This window comes from Paramisgurnus dabryanus, chromosome 18, assembly GCF_030506205.2.
Source record: "Paramisgurnus dabryanus chromosome 18, PD_genome_1.1, whole genome shotgun sequence".
Taxonomy (NCBI): domain Eukaryota; kingdom Metazoa; phylum Chordata; class Actinopteri; order Cypriniformes; family Cobitidae; genus Paramisgurnus; species Paramisgurnus dabryanus.
Window position 1 is genome coordinate 944,801 of NC_133354.1, and position 21,541 is coordinate 966,341.

The window sequence follows — 21,541 nt, forward strand, 5'->3', positions numbered from 1 at the left end:
TTACTACACCACATTTGCTGTATTGTCTCTCAATTGAATGATTCAAAACCATTACAACCTTTCCAACTGCACCACAAACCTCAGATGTGATGTCATCATTTGTCTGGAAATGCCACTTGGTTAATATAAGTGTTTGGCATTGTTTTTAAAGTGTTAATTTCCTTTAACCAGTTCATACCTGTTTAGGTTTATTCAAATGCCTCCATAAAAGCTAGGTTAGACCAAAAGTAACAGCTACAGGATCAGTCTGTTCACAAAGTCTAAAAATGCATTTTCTTTATCTCTTAAGGGGTGGGTTAAACTTGCTAATGTTTAATGAGAAGGCTTACTCAGCCTTGAGAATGGACTGTTGTGTCACCACCGAGAACAAAAACGCCTTTATTGTCCCCGCAGCCCCGTTTCCTAAAGAGCAGATTGGTGGGCTGTTAGATGAGTTGACGACATGCCAACTGTCCTCGACCAATATCTGCTGACGTTCCTCTAAAGATGCAAAGATCTTGGGACTTTCTCACAGTTCGGGGACAATTCTCATTCTGTTGGGCTATTATTCAGCAGATGTGGCCGTGTGCCAGGCGGGTTTGAAGCATGATTAAGTTGTTGTCTTCAGGGTCGACGAAGACGATGATGATAAAGATGATGTAGCAGCTTTGGTATGTGTTTGCACGAGGACGCAGGGCTCCCCTCATTTCACAGTAGCTTGTTATCTGGCCTCGAGTCGCTGGGGTGAAAACTTGCTGGCAAAGGTCCCTCTTGACAAAGTTTGCTGAAATTCTCCATCCCGCAGCAGTACAGTCGAGGGATGTCACTCGAGCGAGTCAGCAAGTTCGGATTTATTTAGTTGAAAACCGTGAACGCTCTTGATTTAAGGAATTCTGAGTTTGCATTTCGTATGCCATATTGAGCATTTTGTTTTTAACCGCATCTTGACTGCAACTTACAACATTGTGTAATTCATAATTAAGTATATTGCATAGCTCATTAAAATGATGTAATGTTTTCTTACAGTGTTGGCTTTTTGCTTTGCAGTTTAGCTTCTTAAAGCTGCAATCTGTATTTTGTTGTTAAAGGTCACCTATATGAGAAATTCACTTTTATATGTTGTTTGAACATAATTGTGTGTCGCCTATGTGTGTACACAACCACCCTGTAATGATACAAATCTGCTCACTCCTTTATTTTTTCTCGTAAAACCTCAACAGTCTCATGGGTCAACCTGTTGTCATTCTCTATGCAAACTGACATCACTTTGTGCAGGCCCCGCCCAAAACCGTCCAAAGACCTTAGGTCATAATTTCTATTTAAAGCAACACTAAAGACTTATTGCTCTTTGCTCCCCCTACAGGTTAGAAGCGTAATTGTTCATTACCACTGTCATAAATACTGCAGCATAGCTGGCTATGATTGGATTGTAGGTCTGCCGTAAAGCAAGTTTTTGTAGTTTTCACTCGAACTACAGGACCACTACCCGACGGTTGGAAACTTCTTTAGTGCGGTTTTGGCCGATAGAGGGCTGCAAAGCGAATGTGAAAGTGCCATTCACCCTGTTTTGAGTGGATGAACCACTGAAACTTTTTTGGAAACGTTATTTTAAGGTAAAAAAAAACTCTTTGGTGTTGCTTTAAAGGGGACATGTCACAATAATTTTTTAAGATGTCAAATAAATCTTTGTTGTCACCAGAGTACACACATAAAGTTTTAGCTTAAAATATGATATAGATAATTTATTATAGCATGTTAAAATTGCCACTTTGTAGGTGTGTGCAAAAATGTGGTGTTTTGGGTGTGTCCTTTAAAATGCAAATGAGCAGATGAAGTGCAAACACTGATCGCAATGATGGTGATGTGATGCAATTCAAACTCAGTTGTGCTGTCAATCTTTTTCTCTCTCTTTCTCTCTGCACTAAATGGCAGTGCTGTGGTTGAATAGTGCAGATTAAGGGGGAGTATTATTATAATAAGAGCTCCTTATGACATCATAAGGAGAGTCAAATTTCAATGAGCTATTTTTTCACGTGCTTGTAGAGAATTGTTTACCAAAATTAAGTTACTGGGTTGATCTTTTTCACATTTTCTAGGTTGATGGAAGCAATGGTGATCCAATCATAGCACTTAAACATGGAAAAAGTCATGGCATGGCCCCTTTAAATCTTCTTTACACAATTTATTACTGCATGTTTACAATGAACAATGAAATAATAAAATATTATTATTATTATTATAAAATAATAATATTATGCTATGGATAGCAGTGAACAGCAGGGAAGCAGCATCTCATTTGCATTTAAAGAGACACACACACACACAAAAAGCTCTTTTTCTGCACACCCAAAACATGGTATAATAAATTATTTATAGGGTATTTGGACCTGAAACTTCACAGGGACATTCTGGGTACACCTGAGACTAATATTACATCTTGAAAAATTACCATATTAGGTGACCTTTAAAAACAAACAACAATCAGGGCTCCAGACTGTCTCTTTACCTTACATTGATTTGCTATGTAAGCTTATAATAATGATTCATAATTTGATATGTTGGGTCTGATTGTGCAGGTCATGTTAGTTTGACTTCATTTGACCCATGAAAAGGAAATACTCCAGCTCTAGCAATTTTGTTTCAAACGGAGATAAGATGAAGAGGCAAAAGTGCAGCTTTACCGTGGATAAAAATAGTAATTTAGATGATTTGGTTGGTAGTTCTTATGAACTAATCTCAGGCATCAAAAATAAACAGATTGTGACTAAATAAACATACGCCCAAGATACACATATCTGAGACTTTGTCTTTCCTTTACTTTCGTTTTGCTCTCGCAGTACTGAAGAAGTTTGCTGGTTTTCGTGGCACATTTACTTTTGTTATGCCAGTCATGGTAAACTCCGAAGAAAGGTTTGACCAAATGTGCTTTTTGCATTTCGTGAAGTTATTTTTAGCTGCATGCTTTGGGCTTGTGAACCGGACAGATAATGGTTTATCAGATTTTGCTTTGACCAATCATGCATCATTTTGCTTTCTTTATCCACTTGACATCTGTAGGCTCTAGTCTAGCAATTGATGCAAGCCAAGGTAACTAGTTTAAGTCAGTGAAATCTAGATATAAATGTTATTAAATAAAAAAACGTGTGAATAACTGCTATACTTGAGCTACCGTGCCTTCACAATGAGGTCCAAACCATCACCAGACGGTTTCCACAGGAAGCCGGTGTTTACTTTGGGAATTCCAGTGCTTTATAGCATCGCTGCTTGAATTTCATTTCTTAAGCTTTTCTGTTTGCTTTTTGACTATATAAGCAAGGAGAAGATAGGCTATTACATATTATTCAGCTTTTGTTTAAAGAAAAGAGATCGGCTTTCATGCTGCTGTCCTTAAAATACAACAACACTAACTTGAAGTGATAAGAGGTTGTTTGAAAGTGGCGCCACAGTTTCATTTCATGTTAATAGGAAGTAAATAAAATATGTCTGTACAGCTGCTTCGTCTGTAACCACTGGGCCAGTTTTACTCCAAGTATCTTAACTGAACTGTGACAGCTTCATCGCTTCATAGCTCAGAAAAAGAGGAATACAGCATTAGAAGATAAACATACTGTCGTATAGAATCGTCTTTTTTGAAGGAGATCCCTTTTGCATTTCAAGGAAATGTAGCTCTTTATTGTGTCTTTGTTCGGACCTCACAGGATGACTTATGTTTCTGAAATGCATGCTGTGCTCGTGTTGAGGAAATAATCTGCGTCCAATACCACAAGCTCCCTAAACTAGTCAAGTTACTTTGCCTCGCCAAAGCCTCACAACTTGTAATTTCATGTATTTTCTTATCACGCACATTGTCAGTCGTCGCTTTAAAAAACACTGCCTTGCTAGCAAAAGGTTTGAAACGGTCATGAAACCAAATATGACCCTCCTGAAAACCCAGCTAAAGTCATTTTTGTGATTTACTACATAAAATCATCCTACATGTCGGAGCCGATGGTGTAGTGCAGTGGTTTTCAAACTGGGGGCCACGAGATGGTGCCAGGGGGGCCCCAGTTTTATGACATTTTATAAAATACATAAATTTATTATGAATTCTGTGTAATTAAACCTAAAAAATTAAGGCTACTAACCAAAAGCACTACTTTTTTGTATCATTTAATTTAGTTTTTTTATTAAAATGTTGAGTTTTAGAACAGTTCTTGTCACAAATTTTCTTTGGGGGTCCGCGAAGGAATGCACCGTACACAAGGGGGGCCACACGCTGAAAAAGTTTGGGAACCACTGGTGTAGTGGACAGCGCTCCGACATGTGGTGCTTTCATACTTCGGCGACAAATGCTGTCACTGGGACGGTACCTTTTAAAACAGTCCTAATATGTATCATTTTGGTACAGATATGTACTTTTTAGGTACCAGCATGCACCCTTTAAAGTACCTTTTATTTCCGACTGTGTGTAAAATAACTTTGGTATCTTAAAGGTGCAGTGTGTAAATTTTAGTGGCATCTAGTGGTGAAGTTACGAATTGCAACCAATGGCTCAGTCCACTGCTTTTGAAACACATAGAGAAGCTACGGTAGTTGCCACTGGACAAACATGTCATCTTCAGTGACAAATTTGTAAAAAAGTTTTTCTGTTAAGGGCCTCTGTAGAAACATGGCAGCACAAAATGACGACTTCCACGTAAGTGGACCCTCAGTATGTAGATAAAAATGTCTCATTCTAACGTAATAAAAACACAACGGTTCATTGTAAAAGGTCTTTATATACCTCTTATAATATTGTTTTTTATATTATTTTGCATTTCTGTCAAGAGATCCTTCTAAAAATTACACACTGCACCTTTAAATGTGAATAGCTGTGAAATCAAACTTTGATGCTCCTTATCTTACAATTAGATTATGAGACTTTGGGTTTCTTAATTGTGTGAAAAGTACAACCAATATTTAAAATCTGTGTTATCAGAACTTAACAGGTTGATCTGTTTTCTCATATTTCTCATATTTATGGTTGTAGATCATTCCACGTTGGGTTTCATCATCTCTCCATGGTCCCTGCTCCTTATGCCTTCTGGAAACATCTCTTTCACAGACGAGAATGTTACACAGATGGACCTGCGAGCGTTTACTCCACCAGAGATGCTGGAGGGCCTCGAACTCACCTCAGCGTCTGATATGGAGAGGGTACATTTTTCGATTTTTATTTGTTTATTTCTTCATTCTCTAAAATGTTATTTTTCTGTATGGAGTTTGCATGTTATTCCCGTGCCAGCGTGGGTTTACTCCTACAAACCAAAAACATGCAGGTGACTTGGATGCCAAATTGCCCTTCCCCCAACGTGTGTATGGATAAACTTGTGTGGATTAGCTTGTGTATGGATTAACCAGTTCTCGTGATGAATACAGCCGTAGATGCTGGAATGACTTTAGGAATAAACAAAACAAACATTTTCTAAAATATAAGATAGAATTTGTTTCCTGAATTTCAATTACTATTACGATTACAGTTACGATTGACCTGTTTTCTGTATACAGATAAAAAATCATTATTGAGGCTATTTCCAACTGTTTTTTTATTTTATTTTATTTTATCAATAATCACTGTTTTGTTGTTGATTTGATAGAAGAGAACGTTTAATCCAACCTTTTCCATTATTAAGGACTATTCACATTATTGGCGATAATAACTATATAGTATTTGTAATTGTTGTAAATTGAAGAGAATAGCAGAGTTCACGCATAAAGATACGAGGAACAATATTGTTGGGTTCAGTTTCATAGCGATTTGTTTTCAGCTGCCAAAAAACTGCCACATAAAATCTCTGGCATTCTATGCTGTTTGGTTAAAGTTAGTTGCGATGTGTGTTTTAATGTTAAGAACGGTAGCATGGATGAGCAAGCTGGTAAAATATATGGTTTGCATGTCACCGATGAGTGCACCTTCAGAGGGAATGTCCAGCTTCTGTAGTCAGATTTTGGAGAACACTTTTGTTTTTTTGTTTACTGTAACACTGCAGCATGCGAGGTATTAACATAACAATTATCATTATCCTTCATTTAGAAAAAAATATAATTGAAAAACTCAGATACAAAAGCCATAAAACACCACGATTGTAACCGAATGCTCTTATGCTGGATTCACACCAAATGCGGTAGAGGCGGCTAAAAAGTGCTCTTTGCCCGTAGTTGGACGCTTGAACATTTTGAGTTTATTCGCTCCATTCACGTGGAAATTCGTGTCATGGGAGGGGCTTCAGTGACTCTGCCCACTTCCTGTAATCACGTCACTACTAGAGCAAGCTCCTGTTTGTTTAAAGCAGCACGATTTTCCGCCAAGTTCAGATTTTTCAAATCGTGCGTTTCCCGCAACAATGCTCAATTCGCGTCATTCGCGGGTCAATTCGCGTCAAGCTAAATGCCTCATTCGCACCGCAAGACCTCTAGACGCGCATAGACGCGTCTTTACATTGACTTAACTCTTTCACCGCCAGCGTTTTTAAAAAAGTTGCCAGCCAGCGCCAGCGTTTTTCATGATTTTCATAAAAGTTTAATGTCTTCCAGAAAATGTTCTTCTTCAAATATATAAACATACAATATACCAAATGAAAGAACAGACCCTCTGCTTTCAAAAAAAAAAAAAAAAAGGTTTCATCCTACCTTCAGTAGTTCTTTTGTAATCAGCTTTTGAATATGGGTAGGTTTCTGCAAAAACAACACATTTTAAGCAAAAAGCAGAGATAATTCCATTTTTGTGACGGACTTTTCATAGAGATCCCATTCAGAGCGATCTTTAAAACAGACACGGACATGCAGCAGCTTGCCATAGGGCAATACTTCTGGGTTTAAAAAGTTGCGGAAGGGCGCCAACTTGTGGATAATAGCGGTATTGCGGAAAGACGTCATTGGCGGGGAAGCGTTTTCTCTTGATTGACGAAATATCTCGTCAATGGCTAGGAAAGATTTAATATTGAAATCATTAGCGCCAGATGCTCTCTTTGCGTTTGGTGTAAATGCAGCATTAGCACATATGTCGTATGTTCATCAAATTATTTCACTTCAAATATGCTGAATCCCGTACACGGGTCATTCAAAAAGTTTAAAAAATGTAAGAAAAAATGTACTGCAAAATTTGAACGATAGTGTGTATTGTTACAAAATACTTTTATTTTAAATAAAATAAGAAAAAATAAAATAAAATAAAGTAAAATAAAATTGTTGGCACTTGGCAGAATCTGATAAAAAATATGCTCATTTACATGAAAACATGTCTGACGCACTAAGAGGGTTTTGGATCTAAGCTGAGTTTTTATGGTAGTTTGAAAGGCCCATTATGCATTAAAATAGTTTGAAAGAACAATTGTCTGTGTACAGTACACAACGTTCTTAAAAGAGAGACCCCACAGCAAAAAAAAAGTCTGGATATTTTGCATTCTTTGGCCGACACTTGGGTATTCTGTTACTACAGTCTTTCTCTAAGCCAAACATCACTAAAATGTCTTAAATGTGATTGAATAAATTGAGCTTCCAAACACTCACATGCCCCTTTTTTTGATTTCTTAGTATTTCTGCAGTGACGTACATTCTGAGATTAGCTACAATCAGCCGTCATTAGGACAGGGTTATTATAGTGTTTGTGTTTAAAGCTTTAATGAGACCGAAAGAGAGAGAGAGACACCGAAAGAGATAGTTATTAATAGACAATAATAATAGACAATAGACTTAATTTGTGGATTAATGTGATTAAACTCCGGTTATTATGTGTTTTTTAATCTTTGATGTAATCTTCTCATTGCCTTACAGGTGTTAAAAATCAAGTGTAATCATGTAAAATGCTGTAATTTAATATATGATTGCATCCATGTTTGTCGTGCAATTGTGTTTTCTTAGATACACATGTTTTCCCTCGGCATGACGCTGTTTTGGGGAGCCGACTACGAGATTCCCCACAGTCAGGTGAGGCCTTTGAGAAATGTAATGTGATGGACATCATGATCTTTCTATAGGTATATTCAATACTGAGGTGATTTTTTTTGTTTGTGTTTTAGCCAATGAAACTTGGAGAGCATCTGAACAGCGTCCTGCTGAACATGTGCAATGCCTCCACCCTCTCTCGGCTCTCCATACGTACGGTCCTGGACACCTGCAGCACGCACATCCGAAACTCAAACTGTGACCCGTCGTTCTCCTACGTCAGGCGACTGGTGAGGCTCGTCTTAGGCTCTCTGTCTCAGGTGAGTGTTTATATTCAAACCACTCTTTAGTTTCTTTGTGATCATCGAACCATTAAAACAAAGCTCTGTTCTGGTTGAATACACAATGTACAAATAACTACAGTATTTTAAGTCTTACAAACATGCATAATACAGTAACGTTACATGGTTGGTTACATTACGTTTATTTTCATGTACTCTAAATGAACCCAATACGGTATGTTATTGCCATGAAAAGTTGAGTTATAAGTTCTTCAGGAAACGCTGTCATGTATTTTAACACTGTTATGTCAACAACGGGAAAAATAATGCAAACTGTCATGATGTAAATGAATGTGGTTCTCATTTCCCAACCCTTTTTCGGTTACATTAGTTTATCACAACAAAGCACTGGCCTGTGTTCACTTGTGTGTGAACATATTGTTCCTGTTAAGTGAATTCTGCACAGTACAGCCCCATAAAACGGCTTTCAATTAAAAAGGTAGTTTACAGTCTTTCCTGTGCTTGTGTCTGGTGTTTGATGTCACATCTTGTTTGTCTGTTGCACGCTCCCCAGCGGTTTTATTGCACAGTGATACGGAAAAACCATACGGTCAGAATCAGACATTTTTCTGCTCTTATTTACTTTTTGCTCCCACTGTGGAGGTGGATGTGAAGTGTTTCAGGATCTTGTATAATTGGCAATGAAAGATCCTGAGAGTTACTTGTCCAGGGTGTTTATCCTCGGAGAGCAAACCTCTTGATGATCGGAGATGTTGTTTTTCTCTGTCATCTTTTCTTCTTTTTATTTTTTGCTGCATCCTCTGAGATCCACAATACAACGCTTTTCTACCGTTGCGCCGAACCATTTTAAGAGGATGGTTTAAAGGGGACATATCATAAAAATCTGACCTTTCCATGTTTAAGTCCTGTAATTGGGTCCCCAGTTATTCTATTAACCTTTAAAATGTAAAAAAGATCAACCCAGTAATTTAGTTTTGGTAAAGCATGTGAAAAAATAGGTCATTGAAATTTGGCTCCCCCTGTGATGTCAGAAGGGGATAATACTGCCATTCACAACACTGCCATTTAGTGCAGAGATCAGCTCATTTACATTTAAAAAGACACACCCAAAACGGCATATTTTTGCTCACACATACAAAGTGGCAATTTAAACATGCTAAAATAAATTATCTATATGGTATTTTGAGCTAAAACTTCACATATGTACTCTGGGGACACCAAATTATTATTTGACATCTTAAAAAAAGTCTTGGGAAATGTCCCCTTTAAGACGGTTACGGTTATGTTTACACATTGTGCCAAAAGAGTGCGTGTGGTGACTAGGGTTGCAGAATTCCAGGAATTTTCATGGCTGGAAACTTTCCATGGGAATTAACGGGAATATATGGGAATTAACTGGTAATTTGCAGAATTGCCTGTAACAGAAAATTTAAATGTAGTTAAAAAATTTTGCAGCAACATTTTTTAGATTTAATGCAATTTTAATGGCATTTCTACCCTGCACATTCCTCAGTCACATGCACACTGCTTACTAGAATAATTTCTGAATTATTTTTTCTATCAAATAAATTCAGGCTTCAAGTATCAGGATCATTTGATGAATCAAAAGTTAAAAAAGAAAAGTTTTATTAAAACAAAGAACAATTTATTTAAAATAAAAATATTTTGTAACGATACACACTACCGTTCAAATTTTGCAGTAATTGTTTTCTTTTCTTTTTTTATTTATATTTATTGTCATTCCATGCATATCTACTTATTACCAATCAAAATTATGTTTATTTAACTTAAATTTATGGAAATGTATACAATCACTATCTTATACAAACATAAAATAATTCCCATAAATTCCTATTAAGTCTCCAATTTGGAATATTTCCAAAATTCCCCAGATTAAGTTCCTATGGAAAGTTTCCGCAAATTTACCTGAAACTCCGCCCCTTTGCAATCCTGTTGGTGACGTCGCCGCTCATGATTGGTCCCTCCTCTGTTACCCGGTTACAAGTTTCTCTGGCCACCATAAATTTGGTTGTCACTTTACCTCTTATTGCATTAAACTTTACACACAGAGTTCAGTCATTTATGGGAGTGACAACCACATTCTACTACACAATTATATCGCGCAAAATACATGTAGTGACAACCACATTTACAGAAACTCTGTGTAAAAAAAGTGTGTAAAAAATCTAGTTGTTGATGTTTAAACATGCACCGTGGACATGACCGGTCTCTCTTCTGAAAACAATAAATGCCTAGAAGGGGAAAAAATCTTCTGTATGAGCAGTGCATCGATTAATCGGACAAACATCTATTCAATTAGATTTTCACTTATTATAGCTAAATAAAATCCTAAATTACACTATTTATGTGTACTTTAAAAAGTGCAAAAGCCACACATTGAGTTACTAATATAATCTTTAATTTTTATATTTATAATGTAACCACAACTACACTGTTAATTTACGAGAACAATTTGGCACGGCGGTGGACAAGCAGCTAAAGATGTTTCTCATTTTAAATTAAAAGGTACATTTCTGTGTTCGGCAGACACTTTAATCCAAAGCTGTTTGCATTCATTATAGACATTTTTATTAGTGGGCCTACACTCTTAAAAATCAAAGTCGTAAAAAGCTCCTAACGTTGCAGACACTTTAATTTTGACAATTAAAAACCTTATAAAGTATGAGAACATTCAACTCTTAACAGAGAGAAAGTTTAATGACTTTAGTCTTTTTTATCTTTGACTGATAAGAGTGTATGATGTTTTGTCTTTCTCATTCTTTGTGTGTTTATTTTAGCTGGATGGTCTGTTGTCTCAGAGCGAGCGAGAAACTCTGCCAGAGAGGAGTAAAGAGGTTCGGGAACGTCTTCGAGGAAAGGGCCTTCCTGGTAATACGCACACATAGTGGCAATGTTCCCACGTATATCAGAATTGTGCTATCATTGGATGGAAGAAATTTCACCCCTATAAAAATGGTTCAGACATGTCCTCACACTCCTTTATAGTCTATCTCTCTTTCTCTCTCCATGCCAAAAACACATGCACACCCAAACACATAGACATGCTGGTGCACGTCTGTACTCCTACCAGCCCACGTCGTAGACATCTTTGTGTTGACCGCACACTAGAACTCTCATTTAATAAATGCAGTGTTTTGAGGGTAGTAATGGTTCAATTCATTCTGCTGTAATTTCTAGCGATTGATCATTTCAGTACCGTGAAGAGATACGATTCGTGCTTAGTCAGTGTAAAGTACTTGTCCAGTTTTGTAGGAAATGACTCGCAGTATAAACAAAGCAGGTCTTGGTACTGACATGACTCAGGTTTGGCCCTTCAGGGGCCGGTGCTTATAAAAACAAGGATAAAGGATCCCTCCCTGACACAAGAGACAAGCCAGAACAGCCCCAGTGCTGGGGAGTGCTGAAATAATACTGAAGATTGTTGAAGGAGTTTTTAGATAATCTAAAGATTGCACATATAAAGTTAAGGGGAATTTTCGTTTTTGAGAAATTGCTCAATGGTAGAGCATTATGCTAACAGTACAAAAGTCAGAAACCCACATTGTGATAAAAAACTTGAATGCACAGTAAGTCGCTTTGCATAAATGCATCTGACAAATGCATAAATGAGCAATTGCATGCAAATGTAAACCTAAAAAAAAAATTAGTTTTAACCAAATGTTTTAACCATATACTGAAAAAAAAGATTCGTTCAATTTACCAAATTTTTTTAAGGTAAGTGGTTGCAATCAATTTATTTAAGCTACATTCAAAAAAAGGTATTTTGTTTTTGTTTTGTATTTCTATTTATTTATTTTTTTGTTTGTTTAAATGTAGCTTAAATAAATTGATTGCGACCACTTACCTTAAACTTTTTTTTAGTAAATTAAATGAATATTTTTTTTTCAGTGTAATGATATTTCAAATCTCAATATTCGGTGGCCTTTTTTAAAATAATTGTTGAGTTAGGTAAGCACACATTTCAGAATCGTCACATCCATAACGCGGTTGTTTTCTTAGATGCGCACATGGAAATTAAAATAAAATAATTTTTTTTTTTTTTAAGAGCCAACTCCTCACCATTTGTTGGGTATTATTGGCTCTGGTTTTTGCATTATTATTCACAGAATTCATTCACAAAGTATGTTGTCTCTCAAAAAGACATCCATAAACAAAATTAACATCCATAACACATTTATATTTCCCTCATCTTAAACAGAAAACATGTGCAAAGACTGATATTTTACTCATGTCTGGGCTTGTGACATAAACGGATGATTCAATATACAGTCCAGAAAAACGCGATTATGCGATCGCATGATTCAACGCATAATCAGCCAAAGTCTGCATATTTATGCATGGGCTGCATTGTTTCAAATACGCCGCACTTTCGCAGCATAAATTGCGGATTTTTGTGCGCAAAATATGCGGGGCTTGCATGATTTCATAATCCCCGCATTTTTGTAGCAAAAATCAGATATCTAAGCAGAAAGTTGAAAAATGTTGCATTTACTTCACAAAAGTGCAGCCATGTCCCCTGTTGCCATGGGAACGTTATGAAGTGATGTGATTATGTGACGTGAACATCATAGAAAACTTGCAAAAACCGGAAGCAATTTTTGCGCGTTCCCGCAATTTTTGCGCGTTCCCGCAATTTTTGCGCGTTCCCGCAATTTTTGCGCGTTCCCGCAATTTTTGCACGTTCTCGCAATTTCATTGCATACAATTGCATAAATATCCTGCATATTCCATCACATTTTTTAAGAAAACGTGCCGCAAGATCAAGGATTTTTTCCCGCAAAATCACAAAAAAACTCCACGTTTTTCTGGAAGGACTGAATATATTGGTAATAAAGAATCAGATAAATTATATTTTAATTTTTGTTAAAAAATGCCACATCCATAACACTGGAATTACTCAAATGTAAATGATGCTACAATGAACATATTAGTTAGCCTGTCATGTGACACGTGACCCTGTGACATGACCTCATTACTTGGCATATTTTATAATGTGAGCGGCAGACCGCATCATTATTATTGGTGCTAATACTATGGTGGTTTGTTTAAATCTCGAACACAACTATTAAACTTTTTGATGTGCATCATGTGAACGATTCCTCATGTCATCTGTTTTGTTAAAGAGAGGTGTGCTATTTATTTTCCCAGTGATCAAAATAGCTATTTTTCCCTGATGCACCATAAAACAAGCGATTTTTGCACCAGTTAGAAAATTAGCAAAGCCTCACGCACATTATTTGGCTGGCTCACTCCCATCTTGTTCTCTTTTATTGCTTTGTAGATTAATAATGTCTGACAATGAATGAAAACGTCTTTTATGTCTCCCACTCCCGGGACTTTTTCTCTCCCAGATTTCCACTCTCTCCATCAGTCTATCCGTCTGTCTTTCTTTCCCTTTCATCCCAGGTCTGTCTCTTAAGCAATGTGTGCATAGACATTCTGAATTGAAACTAGACAAGCACATCACCGCAAACCAAAACCATCGCATTTCGTTTTGGAAAATATGAGCGAATCTTCCTAGTGGTTTCAGCTGAGCTGCAGAAGCTCTCCACGGAGAACACAAAACAACCGGAGCCGTTATGTAACTGCGGCGTGGCATCGATCGCTGATAGTTTCCCAGAGATTTCACGACTTGATTTGTTTTCATGCACTTATAGCAAGGTTGCAGTGTGGCTTGTTTTTATATGTTCGTACATATGACATATAACCTCATAAAGTCATAACTGTGCGTAGATATGTAGTTGTTTTCATATTGTTTGTGTTCAACTGAAAAAGAAAGTCAAATGCATCTGGGATGGCAATTTATGGAAGACTTTTCTTATTAAGAGGTTCCTTTATTTTTTTTAAATAGCATGCCTCTCTAAAGTGTTTGAAATTGCTTCAAATTCTCTTTGCCCTTTTGATATTCTGGGCTTGCTTTAGAAGCAGAGTAAAAAGCCTCTTGTCGAGGCATTTAGGGCTCAAGCGTTCCCAGAAGAGAGAGCCGTTTATCGTCCCTGTCTTCCCGATTGATGGAGCTGGAATTGCCGTGGATAACAAGCGTGTCACTAGAAGCTTAGGGTGAAATGAGAAGGGCTTTAGAGAAGCAAGTATCCACCAGAAGGCCCCAATTGTCCCTCTGTTCTTGTAGCCAATTAGGGCCCATTTTGATGTCAGTTTGACAAACGTGAGCCAGTTAAACTGCTCCATAAAGAAAACAAGGTTCCCATGAAAATGCATCCCATATTTAGTTACATTTCATCCAATTTTATGCATGTGGCGGACACTTTTATCTGAAGCAGCTTGCAATCCATTCCAGATACATTTTTGTATGTGTGTTCCATGGGATCGAACACATGACCTTTGCGTTGCAAACATAATGCTTTACCAAACGAGATACAGTAGCGGTACGTTCACACCGCCTTAAGCGTTAGTGCTTCCCATTCACTTTTAATGGGTGACGTTAAGCGTTGCCATGCTGAATTGTGGATCCGTCGGCGCCGCATCACTGCCATTGCTCACGGCAGAAGTTGAACATTTCTCAACTTTTCAAGCAGCAACCTGTGAGTCAGCCAATCAGATCGCCTTATGCAAATAACCTAGGCAGAGCCAGAGCATGTGTAGTGGCCACTGTGATTGGCTGTTGGCCACGCTTCAGACAAGCCTCCCGTCAAGCGTTAACGCTTTTTTAACGTGTGAATGTACCGTTAGGAACAAGGTTTCCATTTGTATTGTTCAGATTTATTGAGAAACAACACAACCTTGCAAAACTATCTGCAATATAAAAATTATGCATCTATACACATCTAAATGAATATGCATTTAACCCTAAACCATTTTGTGTGCTTTTATTCTAGGACGAAGTGCTGCCCATCGCGTGCTGGAGCGCTTTCGAGCCCGGACTCAAGAGCAGGCCAACCTGAACCGGGGCCTCAGCCGCTCAATGGGCTCTCTTCCCACCCAGGACCTCGTCCGAGCAGACGAGGGCGTTCCTCAGTACTCCGAGTATAATCCCAGTTCTGAGTCCTCTGGAGATCTCTACCCCCAACGCCATCTGCAACAGCAGCGCAGCCGACCCGTAGAGGCGGTCCAACATTCCCACCCGCATCAAAGAAACAAGAGCTGGGCGTCTTCTGCAGACCTGGCCTACCTCGACCCGGACGCGCTCCGCTTCGGGGCGCTGGAGGACGCTCGTAGGGGCAACAGCGCCTTGAGTTCCCGCTCGGGTGGGCGACACAAGTCATCGGTCAAATCCAGAGACTTTCAGTACACTGACTTTGGGAGGCTGGATGGACGCAAGGCACATCACCATTCGAGCCAGTCCGTTGGAGCGCCGTTTAATAGTGCTTACGACCGGATCAGGGAGAAACAGAAGAAACTGCAGGCGCTCAATCAGGCCATTGATAGTGAGTATTGCATTCAGTTTGGAGATTTGGGCTGGGCGATATATTGAATATTAGAGATTAGCGAGATAATTGTGGCACCAATAGGTCTCAAGTGTAAGTATGGGTGGTAGCGCCAAATCTCTTTCATCACCTGCATAGTTGTGTTTGACACATGAAAACGTCTCTGGTTATGTATGTAACCGTTGTTCCCTGAGAAGGGAATGAGACGCATCATCTCCCTTGCCATACTTCCTGCGTCCCTGTTGCGCCGCCTTTGGCAATATTTCAGATAGCGATATACTTCCTGGCTCCCGCGTCACCCTGTCTTTGTCGTTAAGCCTCACCATTGGTTGAATTTGATATACACATTCAGACGCACTTACCCCTGGAAGCGTCCCCAAAGTGTCACCGCAGTGACGCAGCGCAAGTTCCCTCGAAAGGGAACTGTAACAATTTATTTTTAAAGGTAATACAATGTACCCTTGCTCTCATTTGAAATGTGTCCCCACATTTAGTCCTTGAATTTGAGGATATTGGACCTGGAAAGTCCTTGAAAGGTCCTTGAATTTGAAGTTAACTAAGATGTGGGCTTGTAATCGAAAGGTTGAATGTTTGTGCCCCATAGGAGGTAAATATTGAGAAATGTCCCCAACTATTCATAGGGACCATTCATAACCATTCACAGTTCATAGGGAACTGTGCCAGAGTTTTATCTGACATTGTGTTGTTCTAACCTAAGTTATAGCAATTACTTCAACCGACCCTGGTCAAGTTGCAAGAAATGTTTTGTTTTGCAGGGTTCGAGCCAAATGCGTATTCAACATTGATTTGATATCTGAAGCCAATGTTTATTTAAACAAGATAATGATTTTGACTTAAATCCACAATGCACAGATTATCATAATGTACTCTGTACTCTACAAAAGGGAACTTTTGTAAGTGGACAGATTTATATAAATAGTTCCTGCAAAGTCACACATCTTGCGGCGTAGAGCCGAGGTGACCTGTTGTGTGGTGGGCTGGTGGAAGCGAGTTATGAATGGGTTCTGCGTGTTTTTTGGTACGTACGACCTGCTGCCAGTTTCTTTATGAGTCAGTCTGGCTGAGGGCTTGAGATTCCTGGAACTAATTAGAGACGGATAATTCTAGGCCTTCAAAGCTCACATACTTATGCAAGCATTTTCCTCGCTCCGTCTTTCATTCGTTCAGCCTCCGTCTGTCTCTCGTGGCGTTTTCCGCTGGCGTTTCATTCAAAACGTTCCACTCTTTCGTAGATAGTTTGTGTTTTGACAGGCTATAGTTTCAAATTAATTCAATTATAGTCACGATTTTCTTTTTCCAAAAGTAGTTTGGAAAAAACATCCGTAGAAGCTACTAATAAAAACTGCAAAGTACTTTGAAGCCTTTTTTTAAACATTTAAAGTTGTGTCCATAATACTTCTGGTGAAAAATAAACAAAAATCAGTTAAGCATGTTCGTAATAATCCGTATTATTAGTCGTTGTGTTAGGCCAATTCGCAACAGTATGGTTATAATGATCTGTGCTGTCAGGTCTGATTTTGCGGATAATGTAAGTTTGATTTCAGTTTTATGTAAAAAAAATCTTTAACTTGCAATTTTTATAAATGGCAATGGCGATAGAGAGGAAAAGTTACAGATTGCAGCTTTAAAGGTTCACTGTGTAGATTTTTTGCAGCATCTAGCGGTGAGACTGTCCACAGCTCACCCCTTTCTTTCAAAACGCATAGAGAAGCTACGGTAGCCACAACAGGACAAACATTTCATCGTCTGAGACAACGTAGTGACAAAATGCAGTCTATAGAGCAGTTTGTGCATTTAAGGCTACTGTAGAAACATGGCGGCATGAAATGGCGACTTCCAGGTAATGGGAACTCGCGGTGTATGTAGATAAAAACTGCTCATTATAAGGTAAAAAAAAAACAATACAGTTAATTTCGTAAGGTTTTTACACAACACTGATAGTTATGTATATTACTTTGCATTTCTGTCAAGAGATTCTTCTGAAAGTTACACAATGCAACTTTAACTATGCAAATATGTTATTTTGTTTATATTTAGCTATTTTTTGACGAGGCACAAAAACAAGTAACTTTACATGGCACAAAACAAGTTTTTTTTTAACTGGTGCCTTTACAGGGACACTCCACTTTTTTAGAAAATATGCTCATTTTCAAGCTTCCCTAGAGTTAAACATTAAGGGCTCTATCTTACACCCGGCGCAATGCAGCGCAATGCGCGACGCAAGTGTCTTTCGCTAGTTTCCACCCTAATTTTCACGTAGAGCGCCGCGTTGTTTAAATAGCAAATGCATTTGCGCCCCCTTTTGCGCCCATGGGCGTTCTGGTCTGAAAATGAGGTGTGTTCAGGCGCATTGTTGGTGCGTTGCTATTTTGAGGCAACTAAAATAGACTACGCCATTGACCAACAAAAACCTGGTCTAAAGTCAATGGCGCAATGTGTTTTTTGTTATTTAAAGAGTGCATTAGTAAAATGCTCCTATAACGGGAGGACAACGCGGGTTTGCTTATCACAAAGTACATGAATGCGCAGCAGCACAAAAATGCTTTTAAATATGAAAGATTAAAGGATTGAATGTAAAAGATTATTATTGAGTCTCTTGGACATAAATGAGGACTAATTATGAGACGTTAGAAGGCACAAAGAGCTGCTTCACCTGCAACCTGGTAAGTAAATAAATGCTTTGCTTTGAACAAATGCGTCTGTTTTTGAATGTTTTTTTTTTTAATGCTACCTCACGGATTTATTGTATATGATCACTCTGTCCCTGTGGATATGGTGAGATGAGAAACATTTTTAAGTAACGCTTAAAAAAACTCTTTGCTAAAAAAAACGCTGTCCAAAGTGCTGAAACGTGCAGAGAGCCGTTTGTAAATTCTTTATCTCCTGTTTGTTACAAATAAAGTATTTTTAGAGTACAAACCTTATCTTAGATACTTGTAAATTATGTTTTGATGATATTGGATAGCCATACATTTAAAGGAATTACAAGCCTGCTTTTTACTTCCATGACTAACCATGACTAAAAGAAAACATTTTAAAGGTTTTAATAAAAAAATAACAATTTCAATACAAGTGAAAAACAACACAATTATTTAACATTAATCTTAAACTGGGGATCTTCTACCTCCGCTTAGTTTTTCAGTTTACAAAGTCCGTCATCTAAATGGGGATTAGACATAGCGCCAGCGCAACTTGCTTTTAAAGGGAATGAGACTCTCATTGCTTTACTGCACGTTACGCCCAAAATACTCCCATTACAATAGGACCAACCCTTTTCGACCATGTGCTCGGCGCAAAAACCATTTTTCCCGTCGTTAAATTAGCAAAAGTGGATTCGGACACGCCCATTTAGACGTTGCGCTGTGCGCTTTAGACAATGCGCTTAGATCGTTAAAATAGGGCCCTAAATTTTACCGTTTTGGAATCCATTCAGCTGATTTCCGGGTCTGGCCGTAACACTTTTAGCATAGCTTAGCATAATCCATTGAATCTGATTAGACCGTTAGCATACTCTCATTCTGGCGTAATAATCAAGGGCTTTACTGCCGTAAAATGGCTGCATGAGGCCCACTGATATTACGCAGTGAAAAATAGTCCCCTGCTCTATTGAAAGTTACAAAGGGGACAATTTTCGGGCAGTGTGTAATATCATTGCACCTCCGGCAGCCATGTTATGGCAGCGAAGTCCTTGATTATTACGCCAGAATGAGAGTATAGTTCCTAGAAAATCGCAACTTTTAATTTTCCGTCAGTCTTAGTACACGATGTTACTACAGAAGAGTCAAGTTTTAAATAGGAAAAATATCTAAACTCTTTGTTTATTTTTTAGCGCAATGCTAATGGTCTAATCAGATTCAATGGATTATGCTAAGCTATGCTAAAAGTGGTACTGCCAGACCGCTGAATGGATACCTAATCACCACAAAATCAAATGTTTAACTCTAGGGGAGCTGGAAAATGATCTAATGAATAATTTTCAAAAAAAGTGGCGTGTCCCTTTAAATTAATTTGAGTTCATTCATGAATCAGATTTCCCAATGCTTCATATGAAAGAGAGGAGGTTGTAGGTGGCTTGGTTGATGCATAGCTTACGTTGCTAAGCTTTTAAGCTTCAACATTATTTTGAAAAACATCTGTCCCTGTGTCTCATTTCTTCCTTAAAGTCTTCATAAGGATGATCCGAACTAAACTAAACTAAATGCGTCCCGTGGTTGGGCACATGCGGCACATTTGTGCGCAACCTTGGCCTGGTCTCCATATGTACATAGAGAAACCTTGCTTCGTATTAATAAACCTCAGGCTGTCCAACCCGGCCTGGCTCGAATCGAGCCCACAAGCTGTTCTGAGCTCAACTGTGGTAAAAATAGCCGCCAAAGACATTTTCTTCCAACTTCCCAGTTCGTACGGCTAATGGATTCATTAAGCCTTCAGTAAGGCATTTTTTAAGAGACCATATTCTGCCCTTTGGTAACATTTTCTTTGTTTTCCCTTTTGAAGTTTACTCAACTTGCAATAAAAACAGTAATGTAGTTTGACCATATTTTACTTGAATTTAATAGGGTACTGTACTCACTAAAAACAGTTGGGTTAAAAATAACCCAACAAATAACCCAATGGTGGGTTACTATAGCACCGACCCATTGTTGGGTTATTTTAACCCAATGCATTGGGTAGAAAGTTTTACCCAATTAGTTGGGTTATGAAATAACCAATTTGTTGGGTTATTTTTGCAATGCTGTTTTAACACCATTATTATTATTAGTATTATTATTATTATTTATTACTATTATTTGCTTTATAAATAAATAATACAAAACTTACAAATACATTTGTAATGCTTTATTTTCATTTAGTCATTTGCACTTGCATTTAAATGTATAAATACATACATGTATAGAAGCATAAATACATACACACATACATAAATATATACATACATAAATAAACAAAAACATAAGAAAACAAATCTACTCAATCTTATCCAACTAAAAACTGCTTAAAAGCATAGTTCACACATTTTGTCATCATTTTCTCCCTCTCATGTTGTTATAAACCTGTATATAAGTCTTTACTTTGATAACCACAAAGGTATATTTCAAAGAATGTTTGAAATCAAACCGATCATGAGCCCCATTCATTTTCATAGTATTCTTTTTTCCTACTATGACAGTCAATGGGGCTCATGGTTTCAAACATTACTCAAAATATCTTCTTTTGTGGTCATCAGAACAAAAAAATGTCTACAGGTTTGTAACGACAGGAGAGGAAGAAAATTATGACAATTTTCATTTTTGGGGGAACTGTCCCTTAAAGCAGGTGACAGTGTGTTCAGGAAACATCACATGGTACAAAATGTATTGTGTGTTACAGAAACTACTTAACAGTAGTGAAAGGCTTGGGATACTCTGTATAAAATGTAAAAAAAATATTAAAGCACATGTCAACTGCTGGTCTTGCTCCTGGGCCATGCCTCCCCACGATAACAAAGGCTTGTGGTTAGTCTGATTCATCTCAGGACATGGGGTCTTCGTCATACCTCCTCCCCCAAATACTGAATTATGTTTGTTTTCTGACCTGAAGACAGAATTTTCACAATGTAAATATGCACACATAAACCGGATAAAAAAACTAAGTGTCATAAATGATACTTACAGGTTGCAAATTAATAAATGTTTGCTTTGCCTCTTGGTACTGTAGGAAGGCTGAACCATCTTGCTGGCCATTTTGTAAGGTTTTTAATGCAACATCTCCAAGAATGTCTACATTTAAAGAAAAGAATAATTAATTAAATATCAAAGCAAACACATCTGGCACGCTGAATAAATACTCTACTTTGACAGAAGATGGCGCTGAATTGCAAATTCAACCGTTACCAGGGTTACAGTAAACAGACGTGCAGGATTAAACAGCGCTTTATCAGGGATTATACTG

At 37.9% G+C, this 21,541-nt stretch overlaps 1 protein-coding gene across 8 annotated transcripts in view; it reads left to right on the top strand.

Moving 5' to 3' along the window:
• ptpn13 (protein tyrosine phosphatase non-receptor type 13) overlaps positions 1 to 21,541 on the top strand; it is a 126,410-nt gene that overhangs the window by 13,114 nt on the left and 91,755 nt on the right. For all 8 annotated transcript variants that reach the window (XM_065243944.1, XM_065243947.1, XM_065243946.1 and 5 more), the window contains exons 3-7: positions 4,988 to 5,154; positions 7,858 to 7,923; positions 8,016 to 8,201; positions 10,982 to 11,072; positions 15,041 to 15,589. In XM_065243944.1, the coding sequence (XP_065100016.1) occupies positions 4,988 to 5,154; positions 7,858 to 7,923; positions 8,016 to 8,201; positions 10,982 to 11,072; positions 15,041 to 15,589 (1,059 nt within the window). The remainder of the gene's footprint in view (positions 1 to 4,987; positions 5,155 to 7,857; positions 7,924 to 8,015; positions 8,202 to 10,981; positions 11,073 to 15,040; positions 15,590 to 21,541) is intronic.